The 20,426-nt window shown below is 40.6% G+C and overlaps 1 protein-coding gene across 14 annotated transcripts in view; it reads right to left on the reverse strand.

Moving 5' to 3' along the window:
• Positions 1 to 1,643: 1,643 nt before the first annotated feature.
• Positions 1,644 to 20,426, reverse strand: part of GCT (RNA polymerase II transcription mediator) — a 300,003-nt gene continuing 281,220 nt past the window's right edge. For all 14 annotated transcript variants that reach the window (XM_089439924.1, XM_089439921.1, XM_089439917.1 and 11 more), the window contains 4 exons: positions 17,672 to 17,967; positions 4,282 to 5,392; positions 3,754 to 4,128; positions 1,644 to 3,131 (listed from right to left, as the gene is read on the reverse strand). In XM_089439924.1, the coding sequence (XP_089296050.1) occupies positions 2,518 to 3,131; positions 3,754 to 4,128; positions 4,282 to 5,392; positions 17,672 to 17,967 (2,396 nt within the window). In that variant the 3' untranslated portion in view covers positions 1,644 to 2,517. The remainder of the gene's footprint in view (positions 3,132 to 3,753; positions 4,129 to 4,281; positions 5,393 to 17,671; positions 17,968 to 20,426) is intronic.

Here is a 20,426-nt window from a genome sequence, read left to right on the forward strand (position 1 = left end):
AGCATTATATGCTCTTCAAAACAGATGTAGAGAGTCAGAGTTACGAGATTGGAAAACGATTAAAGTGCTTTTTGGGCTCCTAGTTTGTCCAGTGAGATTACATGGGTATGAACTGTGGGCTAGCAGCATCAACATCCCTATCTCAAAATGGAAGCAAATTGAGAAAATCCAAAAACACTTGATCACGAGTAAGTTTAAAATAAAAAGTTTGGTTCCTAATGACATAATGTTGAGTGAAACAGGAGCAACTCCCATCGAACCAATTGCTATGGTGCGTCTCATAGGTTACCTACAAAGAATCGAGCAAATGGGAGAAGGTAGATGGCCTAAAGCTATCTTCAGTGAAGGAATGCGTGAAAGAAAGAAATCATGGATGAGACAAAACAACAAATAGATGCAAAAATGGAATATTTACCTCAATGCATGTCCCACAAATAGCAAGGAGTTAAAAGAGTTTTGTTATGCAAAAGTTTCAGAAGTGTATATGGGGAAAAGAGTTGGGTAGAAAGAAGAAGTACTATGTTTAGGAATTCAACCCCACTTGTGATCTCCAACAAAAAGAGTACATTGGAGCTAGCATTCCATGGAGAGCAAATATTCTTATTGCTCAATTAAGAACTAACTCGCATCAACTACAGTGCGAAACAGGTCAGTGGAAAAGACCTAAAGAAGCTTGGCAAGAACAGGTGTGTACTTTTTGCACTTCTGGGGCAGTGGAATCAGAAAAATATTTCATTTTGGAATGTGATGTTTTTAGAGACATCGGAGACAGTTACAGCAGTATGTTAACATCGGTTCCTTGGCATTGTCTTTTCAGTGAGGGGACTGTTAGAAGGTTGGGTCAGCTCATCATTAATTTGAATAATAAAAGGATTGAATTGCAAAAGGCGAAAAGCAGGAAGCTGGTGGTCCCATAGACTATTTCTAGTCTTGTGGACATTAAAATTTCATTCATTCATTCATAAAGCATAATTAGTATCTGTACACACACTAGCGTAGATCCATTTAACTTAGGGAACTATTAATAGCAAATTAAGATTTGAACATCAGCCTGATTAAAAAAATAACAAGCCAATATGGATGAAATGTGTAACACGCGCGCACACGCATATTAAGAAAGAAAAGAATATAAAGCATAATTAGTATCTGTACACACACTGGCGTAGATCCATTTAACTTAGGGAACTTTCAAGCAGCAAGATATTTGTATCTCAATGCTTAATAGCCTCGGAGTAAAATGAATCTACTTTGCGATTCCTGGGCCGATATTTTTTACTCTCAATAAGTAAGGTGGTATAAAAATGCCTTTTGCATTGAATATTGACTCTCTGCAATCCTTTGCTGTCTACAATGGTGTTAATGCACATCTTAATACACTTTCAGTAAATATAATTATATCATATGGATGGACAGAGTTTCTGCACCAATAAATCCAAATTTGAGAAAAGTTGGGCCAAATTTCAGCAAAGAGGGCCAATTCGACCAAATTTTGTTACTGTGCTGGCAAGTGTATCAAACATATGGTTTACATAAACTAATAGATGATTTGGTATTAGATTATGATATACTTGATAATTACTCCCTCATACCTATTATACATTGACAGGGGCATGCCCACATGCTCTTGAAATGAAAAATATAAATTGCTTAAATAATCTTGAGGATTAATTATAGAGAAGGCATGTACAGATAACCATGTTTAAGTTACGTCCCTTCCATGAAATGCACATGATAAATCTCAGATAGAGGATTTAAAAGAAATTTCTCTAATTAGAGAAATTGTGGAAATCATGTAGGAGGCAACCTTGTAGACCAAAAGAATAATGCACTACCAACAAGGTCATAAATGAACAGTTTTCCATGTCATTGTGATGTTGAGTTGGAATATTCCTCTATGGAATAATCTTATGGCTAAGAAACCCGTTTGCATTTTCTCTACAAGCTCAAACATTCCACTGTACAACACTGCTGACCTGTTGTGAATTTCTGTAGTATTCACTTTCAGCCACATAAATAGTCCCCTGAGAAGGTTCTTGCCACATTTACAGTTACAAATAGGCATATCCAAAGGATCGATAAAAGGATATAAATTGGTACAAACATTTGACTTTATATGGAAAGAGCGGTACCCTAGAACACCACTGCAATCTCGCACTGTAAGGTTGATGTCAGATTGTTTGAATTCTAGCACCCAAAACTCCAAGATTTTGAACCAAACAAATGATAGCATTTACTGTTTCTGTCCAACCAACCGATGGCAAAATTAGACCACAAGATTCTGCAGAACAAATTCACTTTAATAACACTTTGAGCTGTGACCATGAGCTTGACAAGGCTTTCTTTGTATCTTTGTTGTTTCTATACCTAAGAGCATTTTTCAAATCTTCCCCTCAATGCCAATTGCTGATTTGAGCACCACTTGGGTATTGAAAGCATAACTTATAAGCATAAGACGACAACATATGCTACAGGCATACTCTATAGATCAAAATCCAATCATTAAACACGGTATTTTGGCTATACTCCAGACATGCCAAAATCCTTATCAGCATAATGGAGAAGTCTTCGCAATCGCTGAACCATATCACAGTGAAATGGTAGAGCAGTACGCCGGTCTAAGAATGCAGGACTCACTGATAACCATGAAAGTGCATGCAGTTCTGCTGCTACAAACTCCAAAATCTGATGAGCCTCAGCTTGACAGTCCTTTCCTTCTACAACAGGTAATCGGTTTTGCTTACCTTTCCCTGTAGTTTCAGATGTAACAGATCCTTGCTGGTCAACTGATACAGTACTTGTTCCCCCATAATAATCTACCAAGCTCACCATAAGAGTAGATGGCCACTCATCCTTGGCAATACGTTGCATGGAATCTCTCCTGATAGAGGGAGTTGGTTTGGATACTACAAAACTAGTAGCAAAAGGGGATGCAAATCCTTTGCTATGTAATAAATGTGCCAGAGGTGGAGACTCAGATGTAAGGCATGTAGGCAACTGTAGAGGTACGGGAGGGATAAAACGGAGACCATGTGAAGGAACAAATAAGTTTGACACCGTTGTTGATGCAAGTGACTTTACTGAGTTTAAACCTTCCATATAGTTTGATAGTCCCAAAGCACCTTGAGTTGCACCTGCAGGCAATCAGTAACCCACTTGAGCAGAATAGCTAATGCACTTGTAAAAACTAATGTACAGACACATCCAACAGCTGAGTAAAAGAAACAGGCAATCAGTAACACTTGAGCCTAATGCACTTGTAAAAACTAATGTACAGACACATCCAACAGCTGAGAAAATTATTTAAAAGAAACGTGTACTTCAATTTTCCATGAAAACAGAAAATAGAATATTCAAATCTAATAGAAATACATACAAGAAAGCATAACAATTAAGATTATATCCTAATCAGGAGAGTAGAATGCATTTTATTGCCATATACAGCATAAGAGTCACAATTTTATATGCAAACACTTGGAATTGACTTAAAGTGAGACAAACTGCAATCTAAAGGTTTACTTGTCCAAACACACCCGATAGGCATGAAAAATATTCAATACAGCATATCCTTCAATTTACCAACAAACCAGAGAGTTGAGTTAGAATTCATTTGCAATTAAACATACAAAATGAGTCATAATCGTTTGATTTACTTTTGTGGAAAGCATGAATGACATTCTCCTACTATATATCGCATAGCATTTAAAAGAAAATGCCGTAAAGTAACGGCAAAAGTAAACATAAAGGGAAGAATACCTAATGAAGCCATCTCGACTGGACAAACTAGCTGCAGAGAGTGGTCTATACACAAGCCCACTAGACTGATGTTCTGGACCCACTGAAAAGCACCCTTTGGTATGTCTTGTAAATTTCCAGGCATAGTCTGCTTTCTTGTGTTCACTTGCCCAAGGTTGCCTTTAATGAAACTAGATGACTTTGAATGTGAACTGTAAGGAGAAGATGATGGATTGGGAGAAGTCAAACCCCTATCTTGGATCATATTGATTTCCTGCTGCTGAAGTGTACTACCACCACCACTTGCTGAGGTTCCATCAAGGGAAAATCGCCGCAGCTGTACAGGCCATTTTTTAACTTCATTCCCACCTACTGCAAAAATTGCTTTCTGCCATTCTACACCCTCCATCCCCAACAATTGTCAGGAAGTTTACAGTATGACAAAGACTACTAATATTTGCCAACTTCTAAAAAGATGGAAACACAAAAACAAATTTATAAAGGACAACATATATTCATAGGAGACAGTCAAAGGAAAAACATGCACACCTTGGCATTCAAGTTCATAAAAGCATCCAATACGTGCAATCACAATATTCCTTGGTCTGCAACCACCTACATCAGGAGTAACTGATAAATAATGGCATCCTTGCTGCAAAACCTGAATAAAAAGACTTTCAAGGCCTTTAGTATCCTGCCGCCCACTGACCCCCCCAAATGGAAATATATGGGCATCTAGTAGTTCTCCACGAGCATCTGTCCAGACACAAACAAGCCATTTCCAATCTTCAGTCCAACCATAACAACAGTGGAGACTTGGTGCCTTCTGGTTCCCAGGCCCTAAACAGTCAGATTCCAGTCCTTCTGCAGCAGTGCTTGAGCCAATATCTCCTGGTCCAATTGAATTTGAAGGATGAGTACTCCCACTTGCATCATCAGATATAGTTCTCACTGAATCCAGAGTAGCAGCACTAGTCACAGGGTTAGAACCAATGTTATCCAATGAACCAGGCTCTGCCAAAATAAATAGTGGCTCAAACAGGTAGCGCACATCATCTTGGGAAGGAAACTCTCCAGACCTGCTGGACTCACATGTGGTTGACTCTCCCTGCCTTGTTTGCCAAGAATTATCCCAAGCACTCGGCCGTAAGCATCCTGTATCAAGTAAATTGTCTCTTGATAATGATGGTGGTCCCCCAGTAGTGCGAGATATACCACAATCATTCCAATGTCCTTGAACAACTGAGCTCAGGTGCACAGCTCCTGGTCGGGCTCTATGCGATAATGTGGGTTGTTGTGATGCGTCATAAACAGGAGTCAAGCGAGGGATCCGACGAGCCTTGTTATACACAGTAAAAGCTATTTCTTTATGAGTGACTAACTCAGTCACTGGAGGCCTGCTAGCTTTGAGAATCATTTCTGCCGTGAGGACTTGTAAAACAAGCTTAGGAACACTGAACCCAAATAGAGTAGGAACACTTAAATTCACTGTTTCATCTAGGGTAGCAGCATAGTCTAGAGCCTTCCCAACTTGACTATAATTTAACAACCTCCTCTCTCTATCTGGACTGTTAACTATTGCACCAAGGGAGCTGCAAGCTTCCACAACAGTCTGAAGTACTGCAGATGGTTCAGCAAAGGGGCATATCACATAAAGCACCTAAGCAATGACCAGGAACTCCAATCAGGACCTTTACATACAACATCAGTTATAACAATATAATGCAGCAGAAACCAAGACTCATGCTAGATAAAAGGTTAACAGTGAAGAATTTAAATACAACTTTGGTTGGAACCTCAACAATTGTAATTCCTTATCATGCATCTATTTTATTTACTTACCTCCAGGAACAAGCTTTCTTTAAATAGATAACTGGAAACAAAATATGAAGAATCATCCTACCTAGCCACAATTTTAAGGAATATATTATTTCCAGGCTCTAGCTGGCTAAAACTATTTACAATATGCATCCATAGTTCCCAACTTGCTGCCTCTATACAACGTCTTTTTACTGGTGTTTCCGATTGATTTTCAAGTTAAAAATGAGTATTTACAATTAACTAAAACTCTGACAGTTTGTGTTCCCATTAGATATTCCTTCTGAAAGGCACTCAGCAGCATGCAGACATACATAAGTTTCAAACACACATTGGAAAAATAAAAGAAATTCCAGTTTGAGGTTAACATACTCAGCTACCTGCAATAGCACCCTTTAAAAGCATATATTATCATAGAAAATTCTCTCTATTTAAACGACTGTGGAACACCTTATAGTTCGACAAAATATTGACTTGTATAATTTGATGAGACAGTCACTTTAAGGGGCTTAGGTCTGTTCGTCAACTTTAATTATAAACTTGTAATATAAATATTTATCCTTAGATAAAACCAGGACAGATTTTTGAAGAACATATTCTCTCCCAGTGCTACAAATTATTGGAGTGTGGAGGTCATTTAGTCCTGGAGATACTTGGGTATAATATCCCGTTCTGAATATATAACTAAAAATAGCAGGGATTTTATTACAGCAAACTTATTCCAGAAAATACATGCAGAAACCCCATAAATTTGCAGAGTTTTAACACGATAATTGTACCAGCAATATATTTAAATTAGCAATAAAACTCTTTACACAGCAACACCAGAAATATGGCAACAAATAAACTCAGCTTTATTTATTATAGTATAGGAGCAAGGTTTCATGCCAATACAATAGCTGAGAAGACCTCCAAACATTCTGTTGCAATGCTAATCCAGACCTCCAAAACTGCGACTGAAAATATGACTCAGTTTGAGGATCTTGATGACCCTCACTCTAATCAACAGATCTGCTCAGATCTGCCTCCAAAATGTAGCTGAAACAATATGCGCTCCTGTGAATTCTGAATGAATTCACCAAAGGATGAGACGGGTTTTCATCCGATCTCACCGGATCACCCAAGGGTTTTTGTACTGGAGCTACAGAAGCTGAGAACCTAGTTCTCTAAACCTCACCAATTAGAATACAACAAGTCCAAGATGTCCCCAAATGATCTCCTCTCCCTCCTTTTAAAGGCCCGGTAGATAGATCTCCAATCTTGTAGAAGTATTTTATTTTATTATTTTATTATTATTGTAGAAGCTCGTCCTTGACTGTCTTAAGTGACTTTTTAATTTATTTAAGTCACTTTTGGTATTTTTCCCTTGATTAATCTTTTCCCTTTTTAATTGAGTGACTAATTAAAGTCACTTTTAATCTGGGAAAATGGTAAATCGCTCACCATATTATCTCTAGCCACTGGAAGTCACTTCTCAACATCTCATCCTGTAGACCTTCTCGTTCTGGTTCCAACCTATTACACTAGGGTGCTCTATCAAATATTCCTCCCGGAATGCCACCTTAAGCGTAATTAATTAAGTTATGCTCAATAATAACCTTGTTTTACGGGAATTATCAGAAAACAACAAAACGAAAAATAAGTTGTGTGGAACTGCTCCTGATGATGAATATGCCAAGTGAATGTCGTCAGATCCCATAAAAATCCCTCAAAACCCTTTTAGGACCCCTGATGATTCAATCCTGCTCCAGTGCCCTCGCCATCACATACCCTCCTCCCGCCCCAAGAATGTTTGCCCTCAAGCAATCCATATTTGTCCATCCACCGTAGAGGCATTTGTACACTGATACCAAGATCCCATACAAACCACTAGGTCACATCATGCCTCTATGCTAGAGAAAAATTAATGGGTCCCTCGATACCTAGATCCCAAACAAGTCGTTGATTCAATCCGCCATTAATGGATCCACCTAGATCCCAAAGCCACCATGGCCAATCATCATCACCCATACACCATGGCTCTAGTTGTGCTCTATCTCTTGCCATAGATGTTGCTCCATTAATAGAATACCAACTCGTCACTTCTCTCCAATCCAACCCCTGGCATAGACCAAGGTCAACCCCACTATGTTGATGTTGTTGATTTGGGGTAGCATCGGATGTGCTCTAGCCACGAAATTTGGTGGAGAGGTTGGGGCACATGAAATCTCCAATACCCAGAAAGGGTTTGGGCAGATTCTAAACAGATCAAGAGATATTAAAATAATTAATATTTTTAATGGAGTCCCTAAGTCTAAACTTAGGGAAAATAAAATATTTATGTGTATTAATATGAATCTGTGTTAGAGTGGTCCAAAAGTCATCGATCAAGCCAGATCTAATATTAGCCGTTGATTAGGAACTTAATCTCGGTCGTTGAGATGTCAATAGGAAAAGTATAAGAAGAGGCTTGAGGGTCACTTGGAGACACACCAGATGATCAATCATTCTATTCTCTAGAGCGAGGTTTGCTAAGAGAGATAGAATCAGTGATTGGGAGAGCAGCTGAGGGCCATTGAGTACAGAGGAACAGAGAAGGCATAGATTGTGCCAGGAGAGCAGTGCAACAGCCAAGGAGGGTGACGCAGAGCCAGCAAGGGCTCATGTAGAGCCACGCAGAGGCAGCCAAGTGTTGCGCAGAGCACTAGAGGGGCCAGCATAGCTAAGGCAGAGGCTCCCAGAGCTAACGTAGGGCCTCCTGGGGTTTACGTAGGCCAAAAAAGGCTGACACAGGGCCAGCGTGAGACAGAGAGGGGCTAACGCAGTCCAGATTGGGCACATGTTGGGGTTGCAGGAGCAGTTTTGTGCTGAGGAGCTGTGGGAAGGGTTTTCCGAGGTTTCAGCGAGGAGATCTCTCTCAAACTGTGAGGTATAGCTACTAAGGAAATTCTATATTGGGTAGGCCAGTTACGGCACCCAGATTGTACTCTGATATTGCTTAATAAGAAAACCCTCAGATAGTTGCTTAATAAGAAAACCCTCAGATAGCTGCACCGGTTTTCCCACATTGGGTTTTTCTGGGGACATTGGTCCAAAAATAATGGTGTCATGTGGTGTGTTTGTTCTTGTTTTTTTTATTTGTTGATCTGTAATATGTTGAGCATGCACTGGAGTTTATTTTCAGTATTTAATTTGTAAATAACTTGTTAAAGAAAAATTAACAAGTAGGTAGGAATAAATCAAAAAAGCCTAAAAGGTGCATGAAGGGTTTCTAAATTAAGTAAACTTCGAAACTTCAACATGGTATCAAAGCATGATTGCAGATCACAGGAGGACTAAGAGACATCAGCCGAGCAGAGCAATAGCAGCAGAAAACAGCTGTCATGGGGTGACAAAAGTTGTTTCTAGCAGCGCAGAAGCCAAGAAGTGTGATGCAGAGCCACGCAGAAGAAGTCGGGAGTTGCGCAGAGCCTCAGAGAGGCTAGTGTTGCTGATGCAGAGGGGCAGAGGGCTGACGCAGGGCATCCCAGGGTTGACACAGACCCATCTGGGGTGACGCAGAGCCAGCGTGAGGCAGAGAGGGGCTGACGCAGTTCACAAAGAGGCAGTTGCTGGAGTCTAGAAGGCTGCAGAAATATTGCAAAGTGGAGCTGGTGAGGTATTGTAGTCAGACCAGTACCTGACAGAGCAAGGCCAAAGGAGTTGTTATCGAGGGTTTCTAGCCGAGGAACTTAGATCAGCGATGTAGTTGCACAAGACGATCAGAGTAGGGGGCATCTCGACAAGCGGAAAAAGGATTTCCAGGAGGGAAATCAGGACTCAGAGGGAGTCCAGAAGAGAACTTCCAGATGGGAAGTAGAGACTCAGAGGAGTCGAACAGAGAACTTCCAGGAGGGAAGTAGAGGAGCGTCATGGCACTTCACGGGGTAAGAGACCAGGATAGACTGGACGGAGCATCAAACTTTGCAGTCTGGAAGGCCAGAATCTTATCAGTGCTTGACAGGAATCGTGTCAAGAACTTCGCCTTGAAGGTTATAGCTATCCCAGTCGACCCCAATGATAACGACAAGTACGAAGAGGCGATGGCGAGGGCCAAGTGCATTATCCTTGACGGGGTCAAGGATCATGTGGTACCACATATAGCCGAGAAGGAAACGACAGTTGAGATGTGGGAGGCTCTCAAGAACCTGTACCAGCATACTTCTGTGTAGAGAAGAATGTTGCTCGAGAACCAGATGAGGTCGTATCAGATGAAGAAGGGTCAAATGATTGACTCCTTCCTCGGAGGACTGAACGAGATCCGAGATCAGTTGACTGCTATAGGAGCGACACCGGATCAGGAGCTTATGGTGAGAACAGCCCTGAATGTTGTCTCAAAAGAGTGGGAAGTGTTTGTCCAAAGCATCCTAGACAGAGGGGCTCTCCTACCTTAGGATGAGATGTGGGCAGCTCTTCGCCAGGAAGAGATCAGACGGCAGTCAAAGATAGGTAGCAGCAGCAAAGGGATTAAGGTCAAGCAGGAGGAGGAGGATGTGGCCCTAGTATCTGAGGAAAAGCAGGAGAAGCGAAAGAAGAAAGATCTCTCCAAGATCAACTGCTTCCACTGTGGGGAGATGGGTCATTATGCGACCCAGTGCCCAAGGAAGAAGAGTAAGGAGAGTCTTCCGAGACTAAGGCAGCGCCAGCACGGGCAGAGAAGGAAGTTTTGATAGACGATGACTGTGCCATGAGTGCACACGCACCACTTGAGCGGAAGTGAGGAGACATCGCGCTGTAGTCAGGCGGACTATAGACGATGAGGGGCAAGATCCTTGAGGTACCCAGCCTCTTGGATTAGACCTTGCTACGGGAGCCCCGACGAGGAGTAGCAGGACTGGCTGGGTGGGTAGAGACGGATGCAGATGAAGCGACAGAAAGAACTACAGTGCAACAGTCCCAAGACAGCGCAGAGCTAGCAGGTTGCAGCAGTGCGCGAGACACGGAATGTTGCACCAGTGCAGGAGGGCACAGAGAGGCGTGCAACAGTGCGAGATGCAAGGAATTGTTGCAGCAGCGCAGAGGTAAGAGAGAGGGAGCACTTGTCAGCAACAGAGGGAGCTTCAGCATTAGTGGGTGTTTCTAGCCCAACAGGGAGGTCAGTTGGGAGATCAGTGACTTGCTTCTTAGTAACTGAGTTTTAGTGCAGCAGTGGGCAGCACGATGCAACATGATGAGAGGAGGTGCAGTGCGGATGTAGTGCTGGGAGAAGGGACCAACAGCAACACGGATGCAGAGGGAGCTGTCGTACAGATGCAGCAATGGCAGTGGCAGAACCATGCGCAGCAGTATAGGATGCAACAGTGCAGAGGATGTTGGGCATGAAGGCCTAGCATCAGCACAGGTACCGATGCAGGATGATCAAAGTAATACTCAGTGAGGAGTATTGCTAGAGCACAGTCCTCGCTAAGAGGAAGTGTTGATTTGGGGTAGCATCGGATGTGCTCTAGCCACGAAATTTGGTGGAGAGGTTGGGGCACATGAGATCTCCAATACCCAGAAAGGGTTTGGGCAAATTCTAAACAGATCAAGAGATATTAAAATAATTAATATTTTTAATGGAGTCCCTAAGTCTAAACTTAGGGAAAATAAAATATTAGTGTGTATTAATATGAATCTGTGTTAGAGTGGTCCAAAAAACATGGATCAAGCCAAATCTAATCTTAGTCATTGATTAGGGACTTAATCTTGGTCGTTGAGATGTCAACAAGAAAAGTATAAGAAGAGGCTTGAGGGTCACTTGGAGACACACCAGATGATCAATTATTCTATTCTCTAGAGCGGGATTTGCCAAGAGAGAGAGAATCAGTGATCGGGAGAGCAGCTGAGGGGCATTGATTACAGAGGAACAAAGGAGGCAGAGATTGTGTCGGGAGAGCAGTGCAACAGCCAAGGAGGGTGACACAGAGCCAGCGAGGGTTCACGCAGGGCCACGCAGAGGCAGCCAAGTGTTGCATAGAGCACCAGAGGGGCCAGCGTAGCTGAGGCAGAGGCTCCCAGAGCTGACGTAGGGCCTCCTAGGGCTGACGTAGGCCAAGAAAGGCTGACACAAGGCCAGCGTGAGACAGAGAGGGGTTGACGTAGCCCAGATTGGGCACACACTGGGGTTGCAGGGGTAGTTTTGTGCAAAGGAGCTACGGGAAGGGTTTTTTGGGGTTTCAGCCAAGAGATTTCTCTCAAACTGTGAGGTATAGCTGCTAAGGAAATTCTCTGTTGGGTAGGCCAGTTATAGCACCCAGATTGTACTCTGATATTTCTTAATAAGAAAACCCTCAAATAGTTGCACCGGTTTTCCCGCATTGGGTTTTTCCGGGGACATTGGTGTGTTTGTTCTTGTTTCTTTTAATTGTTGATCTGTAATATGTTGAGCATGCACTAGTGTTTATTTTCAGTATTTACTTTGTAAATAACTTTTTAAAGAAAAATTAACAAGTAGGTAGGAATAAATCAAAAAAGGTGCATGAAAGGTTTCTAAATTAAGTAAACTTAGAAACTTCAACAAATGTTGGGCTAGCGCTACTAGAATGTTGATGAATTGTCAACCTACATCCCACTGCCACCTGGAGCATGTAGTATGCCTCACATCTAAGGGCCCTTGTTGTCTTATGCCCCTAACTAAGAATATCGCCCCATCAATAGGATACCAAATCATGATTTCTCGCCAATCCATCCAATGGGAAGGATCGGATACATGGATACTTGTATACGGAACAAGTTCACTATGTTGCACCATGCTCAACTCATGCAGCTTCGCCCAGTCAATCAATAAGATCCATCTAGAAAACCCTGCCTCTCTCTCTATAATGGACACAAGTGGGAAAACTGTGCTACAAGCCTTGTCTATTTACTTCTGGAGAGGGTTGATGTGATTAATTAAAGGGTATTAATTAAGTCATGGTGAAACCTTCTAGAAGAAGACATGGATCGAGTTCTAGTTAATCTTAGCCATCGATTATGTTTTAATCTTGGTCGTTGAAGCCTCAACAAGCGATTATAAGAACTTCGATGAGGCTTGGAGAACACACTTGGAGCCACCAAGAATTCGATATTGTTGGGAAATCGAACTCCAGAGTAACAGTTGTGTGTTGTCGAAGGTGATTCAGTAGTTTCGAAGCAGTGAGAGAGGGACGAGGATAGTAAGGCCGGAAGGAAGTTCTTTCAGTGCGGTGAGTGCATAGCTGAGAGATAATGTACTCCACAGAGAGCCTGACGCAGTGCAGAGAGGCAGCGCAGAGCTTCAGAGGGAGATCCATATTTGTTGAGGAGAAGTAGAGTTTCAGAGGCGGGAGCCGAAGTGGGAGTCCGGAGAGCCAGAGGATCGAGTTTCTTGAGCAGTAGTTGATCAACAGAGTGAGAGAGACTCTAGTCCCAGCAAGTTGACGCAGAGGCAGTGCAGAGACAGCAAGGGGCAGCTCATCTTGAGCTAAGGTCAGTGTCGGATCACCAGTGGAAGTGAGATTTTTCTCACTAGATGTTTGTCAATTATTTTCTCTATATGGAAAGCTAGATTTGAGCTTCCATAGATTTGTACTTAGATTTACTATTGCATAATAATCAAACCCTCAGCTGTTGCACCGGTTTTCCCAAGTTGGGTTTTTCTAAGGACATTGGTCCAAAAATAACGGTGTTTATTGTGTGTGTGCATCTATTCTTCCAGTGTTTTTATTTCTTCCGCAATATTATATTTGTGAAGGTTGCAGTGTATATGTTTCGATATTTGCCGTAGGAAACTGCAAGTAATTTGTTTGATTAATTTAACAAATAGAAGAAACATTATCAGTTGCTACAGTGGGATTCGAGGTCACCGAATTTTCACATCTTCTTCTCTTGATTATTATAGTGTTCTTATCATCAAACAGCTACCAAAAACATGAAGATCAATATAACAGATGGACAAAAGATGTAGGTTGCTAGCCACAGCCAAAACCTCTCCTAAAGAATAAAACCCACAAGAAATTCTTCACTTCTTATAGAATCTTCAAATGACGAATTCCAAGACCTTCTAGACCAAAGACTAAAACCCCTCCAAGCCCAAGTCAACCCTCTTTCAATTCAACAAAGTCAAATTATAGTCAAACCACTGCAATTTCGGTCATACTTCAGATCTTCGCTTACTGCAACAAAATTTGGTTTGTATTGTAGACCTGTACCTCTTCGGCCTTCCCACAACTCTGTCCTTTTTCACACGTGTGGTTGATGTTAGGGAAGAATAAGGTCTTCTTCTTCCTTCGCTAGACTTGCTCTCTATTTCTAGGTAATGAGGCTTTCAAACTTGATCCAAATTTCGGTTTCTTTCAATAGATCTGAAATTCGATCTTGTAGCAACAAAAATGTGCCCTAATACCTTCGCACATGTGGGAGAATGTGGCTCGAAATCAGACTTCAAACTTCAATTTTTCTCCTTTGAATTCTCTTCTTTTTCGTTGCTTTTAGAATTCTTTCCTTATTTCTTGAATGAGCTTGACGAATGATCTTCAAGTGTGGTCGAGTGACACATATATATAGTTGTTCATGGAGAATGAATAGCCCTAAATAGGGTCAACTTCTTCTCTTGTAGGCCAACTTGAGCTTGAAAGGATACATTGACACATTTGACTCAAAAATAATTCTTTTCACATGATACAAAATGCCCAATAGGGTCTAATGAATATGTCAAAGACTCTTTTGACTTTCTTTACTCTTCTAACAAATCCTAGAAGCACACAATGGATGCTTGACCTAGAACAATTTAACTTAGAGCATGAAACCCCATGCTTTATAAATGACAATAATATTTTTCTCTCTTTTACATCAAATATATAAAATCAATAGTACATGAGATACTATGAAGACCAAACCTAGTTACACATTTCAACGGGAATGACTATTTCTTCGACTAATAGATTTGGCTCCTTCTATAGGAAGTATACTCTGCCTCTGTCCCGGGAACTCGACCTTCTGAAGAAATAGGAAGATCTAAAGAAATTCGATATGATATAATCCACTTGTAATATAATAATAAGCCAACTAGGGTGGCTATAGGAAACCACCGAAATTGACGAGATTCTAGCAAGGGTGTTGTGGAGAGTCACCAAAACTAAACTCTTTTGGTACTTCCAAAATAAGTCTATGAAGTTAGGTCCAAATCAATTTGCAAATAAGAAATCCTCAAGCTGGAAGGATGCACAACTCTGATACCACTGTAATATCTTGTTCTAAATATTTCGCTAAAAGTAGCAAGGACTTTAGTACGGCAAACTTATTCCAGATAATACATGCAAAAACCCCATAAATTTGCAGAGTTATAACACGATAATTGTACCAGCAATATATTTAAATTAGCAATAAAACTCAAAAAAACACAACACCAGAAATGCAGCAACAAATAAACTCAGGTTTATTTATTATAGTATAGGAGTAAAGTTACATGCCAATACAATAGTTGAGATAACAACTGAGTAGACCTCCAAATATTCTACTACAATGCTAATCCAAGCCTCCCAAACTACTACTGAAAATATGACTCAGTTTCAAGATTTGGATGACCCTCACTCTAATCAATAGATCTGCTTAGATCTACCTCCAAAATGTAGCCGAAACAATGTTGAGAAATCTTCTTAGGATGATTTCTCTTTTCTTGATAACTATTTGTGATGTCTTTTTACTTTTTCTTACTTAATAGCTTCTCCACTAATTATTATGTTTGTGTATCATCAAACAGTTACCAAAACAAGAAGAACAATAGTACACAAGAACACAAACTGTAGGTTGCAAGCCAGGGCCAAAACCTCTCCAATTGAGAGGAAAACCTACAAATCTCTTCTCTTCTTACAGATTCTTCAAATTGACAAATTCCAAGACCTCTAGACCAAGACCAATACCCTCCAAGACCAAGTCTAACCCTTCTGGATGATGTGCTTCCTTTGTCCAAGTCAACCCAGTTAAATCTCTTCCAGCGGCACAACTTCGACCCCTAGCTTCAAAATTTCGGCCTCTACTACAAGTCCAAAATTTTCGGCCCTCCCAACAATAGTCGTTGCCACACATGAGCTTATTTTGGCCTCCCAAGGCTTCTTCAAACCTTCTCTTGGCTTTCTCTTTCTTTGGTGCTTGATGATGACCTAATGTGACCTTCGCTAACCTTCTTTCTCTTCTTGCTTCAAGATCAAACCAACAGCAGAAAAACTCTAGTCCAGCAACAGAAACCCTAGCCTTCCTTCGCACGTGTGAGAGAGAAATAGCCCAAAAACAAGTCTTCTTCATCCTCTTCCTTCTTCGATGCCTTCTTACTCTTCTTCTTCACTTGAATGAGAAAGTGAATGAATGTCTTCCAAGGTGGTTGAGTTCCCTCATTTATATAGGCTTCTAATGGTGGACATGGCTCCTCAAAATAGGCTGACTTGGTCTTGATGGCTATTTCTACACTTTAAATGACAAAAATAATTTTCTTTACAAGTTACAATGTCCCCAATGGGGTCTTCAACTTATGATAGTGACTCTTTTGACTTCTTGACCTAGGACAAAACCTAGAAGCACTCAATGGGTGCTTGACCTCTAAAATAAAAGACCTTGGGCAGGAAACCCATGCTCCATAAATAATAATAATAACTTTTCTTTCATTTTACAATACACAAGAATCAAAAGTACTTTTCATATTTATGAAGACCGAACTTAGTTACACATTTTTCAACACTCCCTCTTAACTAGGGAGGTATTCATAAATGGTACATGGACGTTCTCAATCTGAAGAGATCTCATAAGAAGAGTCAGATCGGTAACCCATCTATTTAGCATCATAACAATCAGCATTGTCATATAGCAAGCCCTTGACTAATAGCTCTATCTCTCCACAAGATCAAAGCACAATCCTGGTGAGACCAATGATTTATAGACACCACGATCATTGTCTCTCAAGGCACATACCTCACCCGGGTGTTCACAAAGTATGTCCTTCCATGGACTATTCTTATCCTGGATAGCTAGTCCTCAAAGAATATCGGTCCTCGACTACTCTATCTCAAATGCCCTACCTCATCCTCAAAGAGTATCGGATGTCATATGCTTCACCAATCCTCCATTTTGTCTTCCCAAGTGAAGACAAGAAAGCTGTATGCAAGAATACACATTGAAGAATAGTACTCAAAGCATCAGTGTTGAAACAAGAGAAGATGTCAAGGCTGGCTGGAGCTGGCTGCCAAGTGTGCAACTGGGAGTTGAGGAAGGGTGTCCTCCTCCTCAACATAGTCCACCACTGGGAATTGACCAATGTTTTACCAGATGATATCACTAAGGGAGTCGTCAGAGCTAATAGGACCAGGCTATATGATATTGGCATAGCACAGCCACAGGTTAGCAGTCAAGGACGCCGGGAAAAAGCTCTAGATGGAACCAGGGTAACTCGCTTATTGTGTGGACATGTGTGAAGTGAGGGTCATCCCATCCTAGGGCATCCAAGATCTAGTCTGTATGTTGAATTTCTGATGAGCCACCTGTGACCTAAAGCAGCAATGCCACATAGGTCTCGAGGGGAGATCCCAAGCCCCCAAAGGATAGTGGGGGAGGAAACCCAAGGACTCACTGCTCTGGAATCATAGTTATCCTGTCTCTCTCTCTCTCTCTCTCGTGTGGCATTGATTTGATGAGACAACCAAGAAGTAGAGGATGATCAACTTGACAGTCTCTTAACTGGGTGTGGCACCTAACCACTGAGATCTGAATCTGAACACTTCTCTCATGTAAAGAGAGAGGCAAATCCGGTCTCCATACCAAGAGAGAGTGGACAGGGAGTTCTCCAAGCCTTGAAATAAGCAACAATATCATCCTTACATCTTACAGGCTTGCCACTCCCCATGAGATAAATGTCAGATGAGATTCAGAGGTGTGTCAGCAAGCATAAACACTCAAGAAGCACAAGTCGGACTATTTAGTATTAACAGATATTATTGCAAAATTTGCAAGAACGATACATTAAGAACAAAAGAAATATGTAATGGAAAGCACAAGTCAAAATACTTAATAAAAGGACAAATGAAAAAGTGATGAGAATCAATTCTAATACAACAAAATTGAGGAATGGAGCTTTTAAGGACTGGTAAAATCTTAATCAAATGGTGGTCCTGACATTTACCATGCAAGGGCGATTCTCAGTGTCTTTCTGATTCCCTGATGTATTTGTACCAATTTGAAGGTTCTTAAACACCTTTGAAAGAGATTTGCGGTAGCTGCTGACATCCCAACCTTTTTCAAGAGTCGTTAAGTAATCATTTACCGAACCACTGAAAGATAAATTGTGGCCTGTCCTTCGAAGTTGTGTTGGACATTCTATAGGTACAACACCAGATGAAGCCCATCTGCTTGAATTGAAGCTTGATTGCCCCCCAGTATTCACAGAAGTATGTGTCCCAAGTTTACACGCCTCGTATACTGGAAAAAGAAATTTCACAATGATGCACAATTAGAACAAACAACTCGAACAATCTCAAAAGGTAACAAGAACCAAAGCTCTCAATTCACATAGATACCTTGATTTATAACATGCAAAAGAAATCAATTTGTCACACAATTTAAAATTTCAGAATCCATCAAAGTTCACTGCATCATCACCCAAAATTGAATATGGTTGCCTTCTACACAAAGCTACCTGAAACTTTGAAATAGATTCGCTTTCTAACAAACTACACATTTTCGAAATGGCACCTTCAAAATAGTTGGAAATGCAGAAACAACAAATAATATACAAAACAGTGATCAGCTAATAAATCCCTGCAAGCAGTAGCTTATATGGAAACATGAAGACCCATGTTTAATTAGCTGATTTTCATTTTTATCAATAATTTCTAATGTGTTTCTTAAGATTCTCCTGTTTAATTTTTTAGTTTTATGATTGAAAGGGTCCCACAGTGTTCAACATGCTTTCAAGATCAATTTTTATTGCTACTCCAGTGCAAGCTTCCTAATGCTCCATAATGTTTGAAGATCACTACTCCCATGTCCATACTACATTCACAGGGATATGGAATTGCTTGCAATTTCAGCTGTAGTCGTCCTTTGGAAACTGTAATAGACATAATAATAATAAATAATAATAAGTTATATAATTAATGAAAAGTCAAGGGGCACATACTTCTTAACCTCGTGACCGGTCACTGCTATAAGTAAACCATCATAAGGGTTATTGTACCATCATTCATATTCAATCATTTATCAATCAACATCTCTTATATCTACAAAGATAATTCTATCTTCGAAATACAAAGAGGCATTGTTTGTTAAATTGGTATCAGAGCCAACTCCGGCCAATTTCATGGGTCCAAATACACACCACGCACCAGTTTGTACAATCAATCATTGATCAATTTGTACAGTCCATTTGACCCTGTTTTCCACACACTTGGATCTGTATCATTGCTGTTGCAGCCTGTTTTGCTGTCACTGTACACCCATCATATAGATTTTGTACCACTGCATTTTTTATGGTTGTACCACCATGTTTAGCTAGTGACCGTAAATTCATGCACCACTACTGCCACTGTACCCTGTTACTCTCACCATAATTCTGCAGCTATATATAGTTGTACAATGTACACCCACCACCACATGTCTGTCACTGCCACAAGGCATTAATTCCAGAACCCTTAGCCTACTGAAAACCAACATCAAGTCAAAAATCACAAAATACAAGTGAACAGGAACATCAGGAAGCAATAGAAGTTTTTTTTGGGTGGTAAGTATTACACAAGATTTCCAGATAGAGATAATCAAATAACAAATGATGAATTACCGAAATATGATGGTGAGGACAATAAAGCAACAGTCATCTGGGTCAACAAAATGGAAAGAATTTTTGAATTGAACACCTCATTGGGTGAAAGAATGACAACCACCAATAACTTAGAAGGAGAAGCTTAGGATTGGTTTCAATGGTGAACCAAAAAATGTGCCACTCATTCTTTTCAATGGAAAACACAACTACAATATTATGTAATATCCTCATTTTTTGTTTCCCTTATGGTGTGATTACGGTGGATTTCCAGGGTTTGTGTCAGCCAAGTCACAGGAGCGAGATTACGTCATCAGTGAGCCGAGAGGGTTTTGGAGGAGTTTTATGGGGTCCAACAATGATCGTTTGCCATATTTCATCATCAGGGTTAGTTCCGCACAATTCGGTTTTGGCTCCATTGCATTCAGATGATTCATGTAAAATGGGGTAATTATCAAGCATATTTTAATTAAATACGCTAAAGGTGTCCTTTGGAGCGGATTATTTGGAGAAACACCTTAGTGTAATAACACATAGGAACCAAGATGAAGAGATGGGATGATGAAAAGTGGCTTTCAATGGCCAAAGAAATCGTAGAGGCAGATTAATCATTTTTCGGGATAAAAAGTGACATAAATAAAATAAAGGGGAGAAGCCTCTAGAATGAAAATAAAATAATAAAATAAAAGTGAAAAGAGAGAAAAGGGCATCCAGAGTTAATCATTTGTCATTTGTGAAGATTGGGAAAGTTGTCCTCACAGGTTAATTGTGCCTGGGACGAAAACCCTTGGGTACCTTAGCAAGATTGGATGGAAACCCATCTCTACCAACCCTTGATGAATTTGTTCAAAATTCACAGGTGTGTTTATTGGTTCCAGTTACAGTTTTGGAAGGCCAGGGTCAGTAGCTATTGTTAGCCACTCAGGTATTTGTTGGTTTTGATCCAAATTTGGCATGTAATATCATATTCCATATTTAATATATAACAAGGTTGAGTTTTGTTCCATGTGTCTCGTGTTTACTCTAAGGTTGCAACATTTCGGGTTTCTTTTACATCTACAATTTATTTGTGCTTGTAAAATTGTGCAATTTTATCATGGTGTATTTTTCTGAAACAAATTGT

This window comes from Pinus tabuliformis, chromosome 9 (genome assembly GCF_031772625.1).
Source record: "Pinus tabuliformis cultivar Carrire ecotype Pingquan chromosome 9, CPIR1, whole genome shotgun sequence".
In the NCBI taxonomy this organism is placed as follows: Eukaryota; Viridiplantae; Streptophyta; class Pinopsida; order Pinales; family Pinaceae; genus Pinus; species Pinus tabuliformis.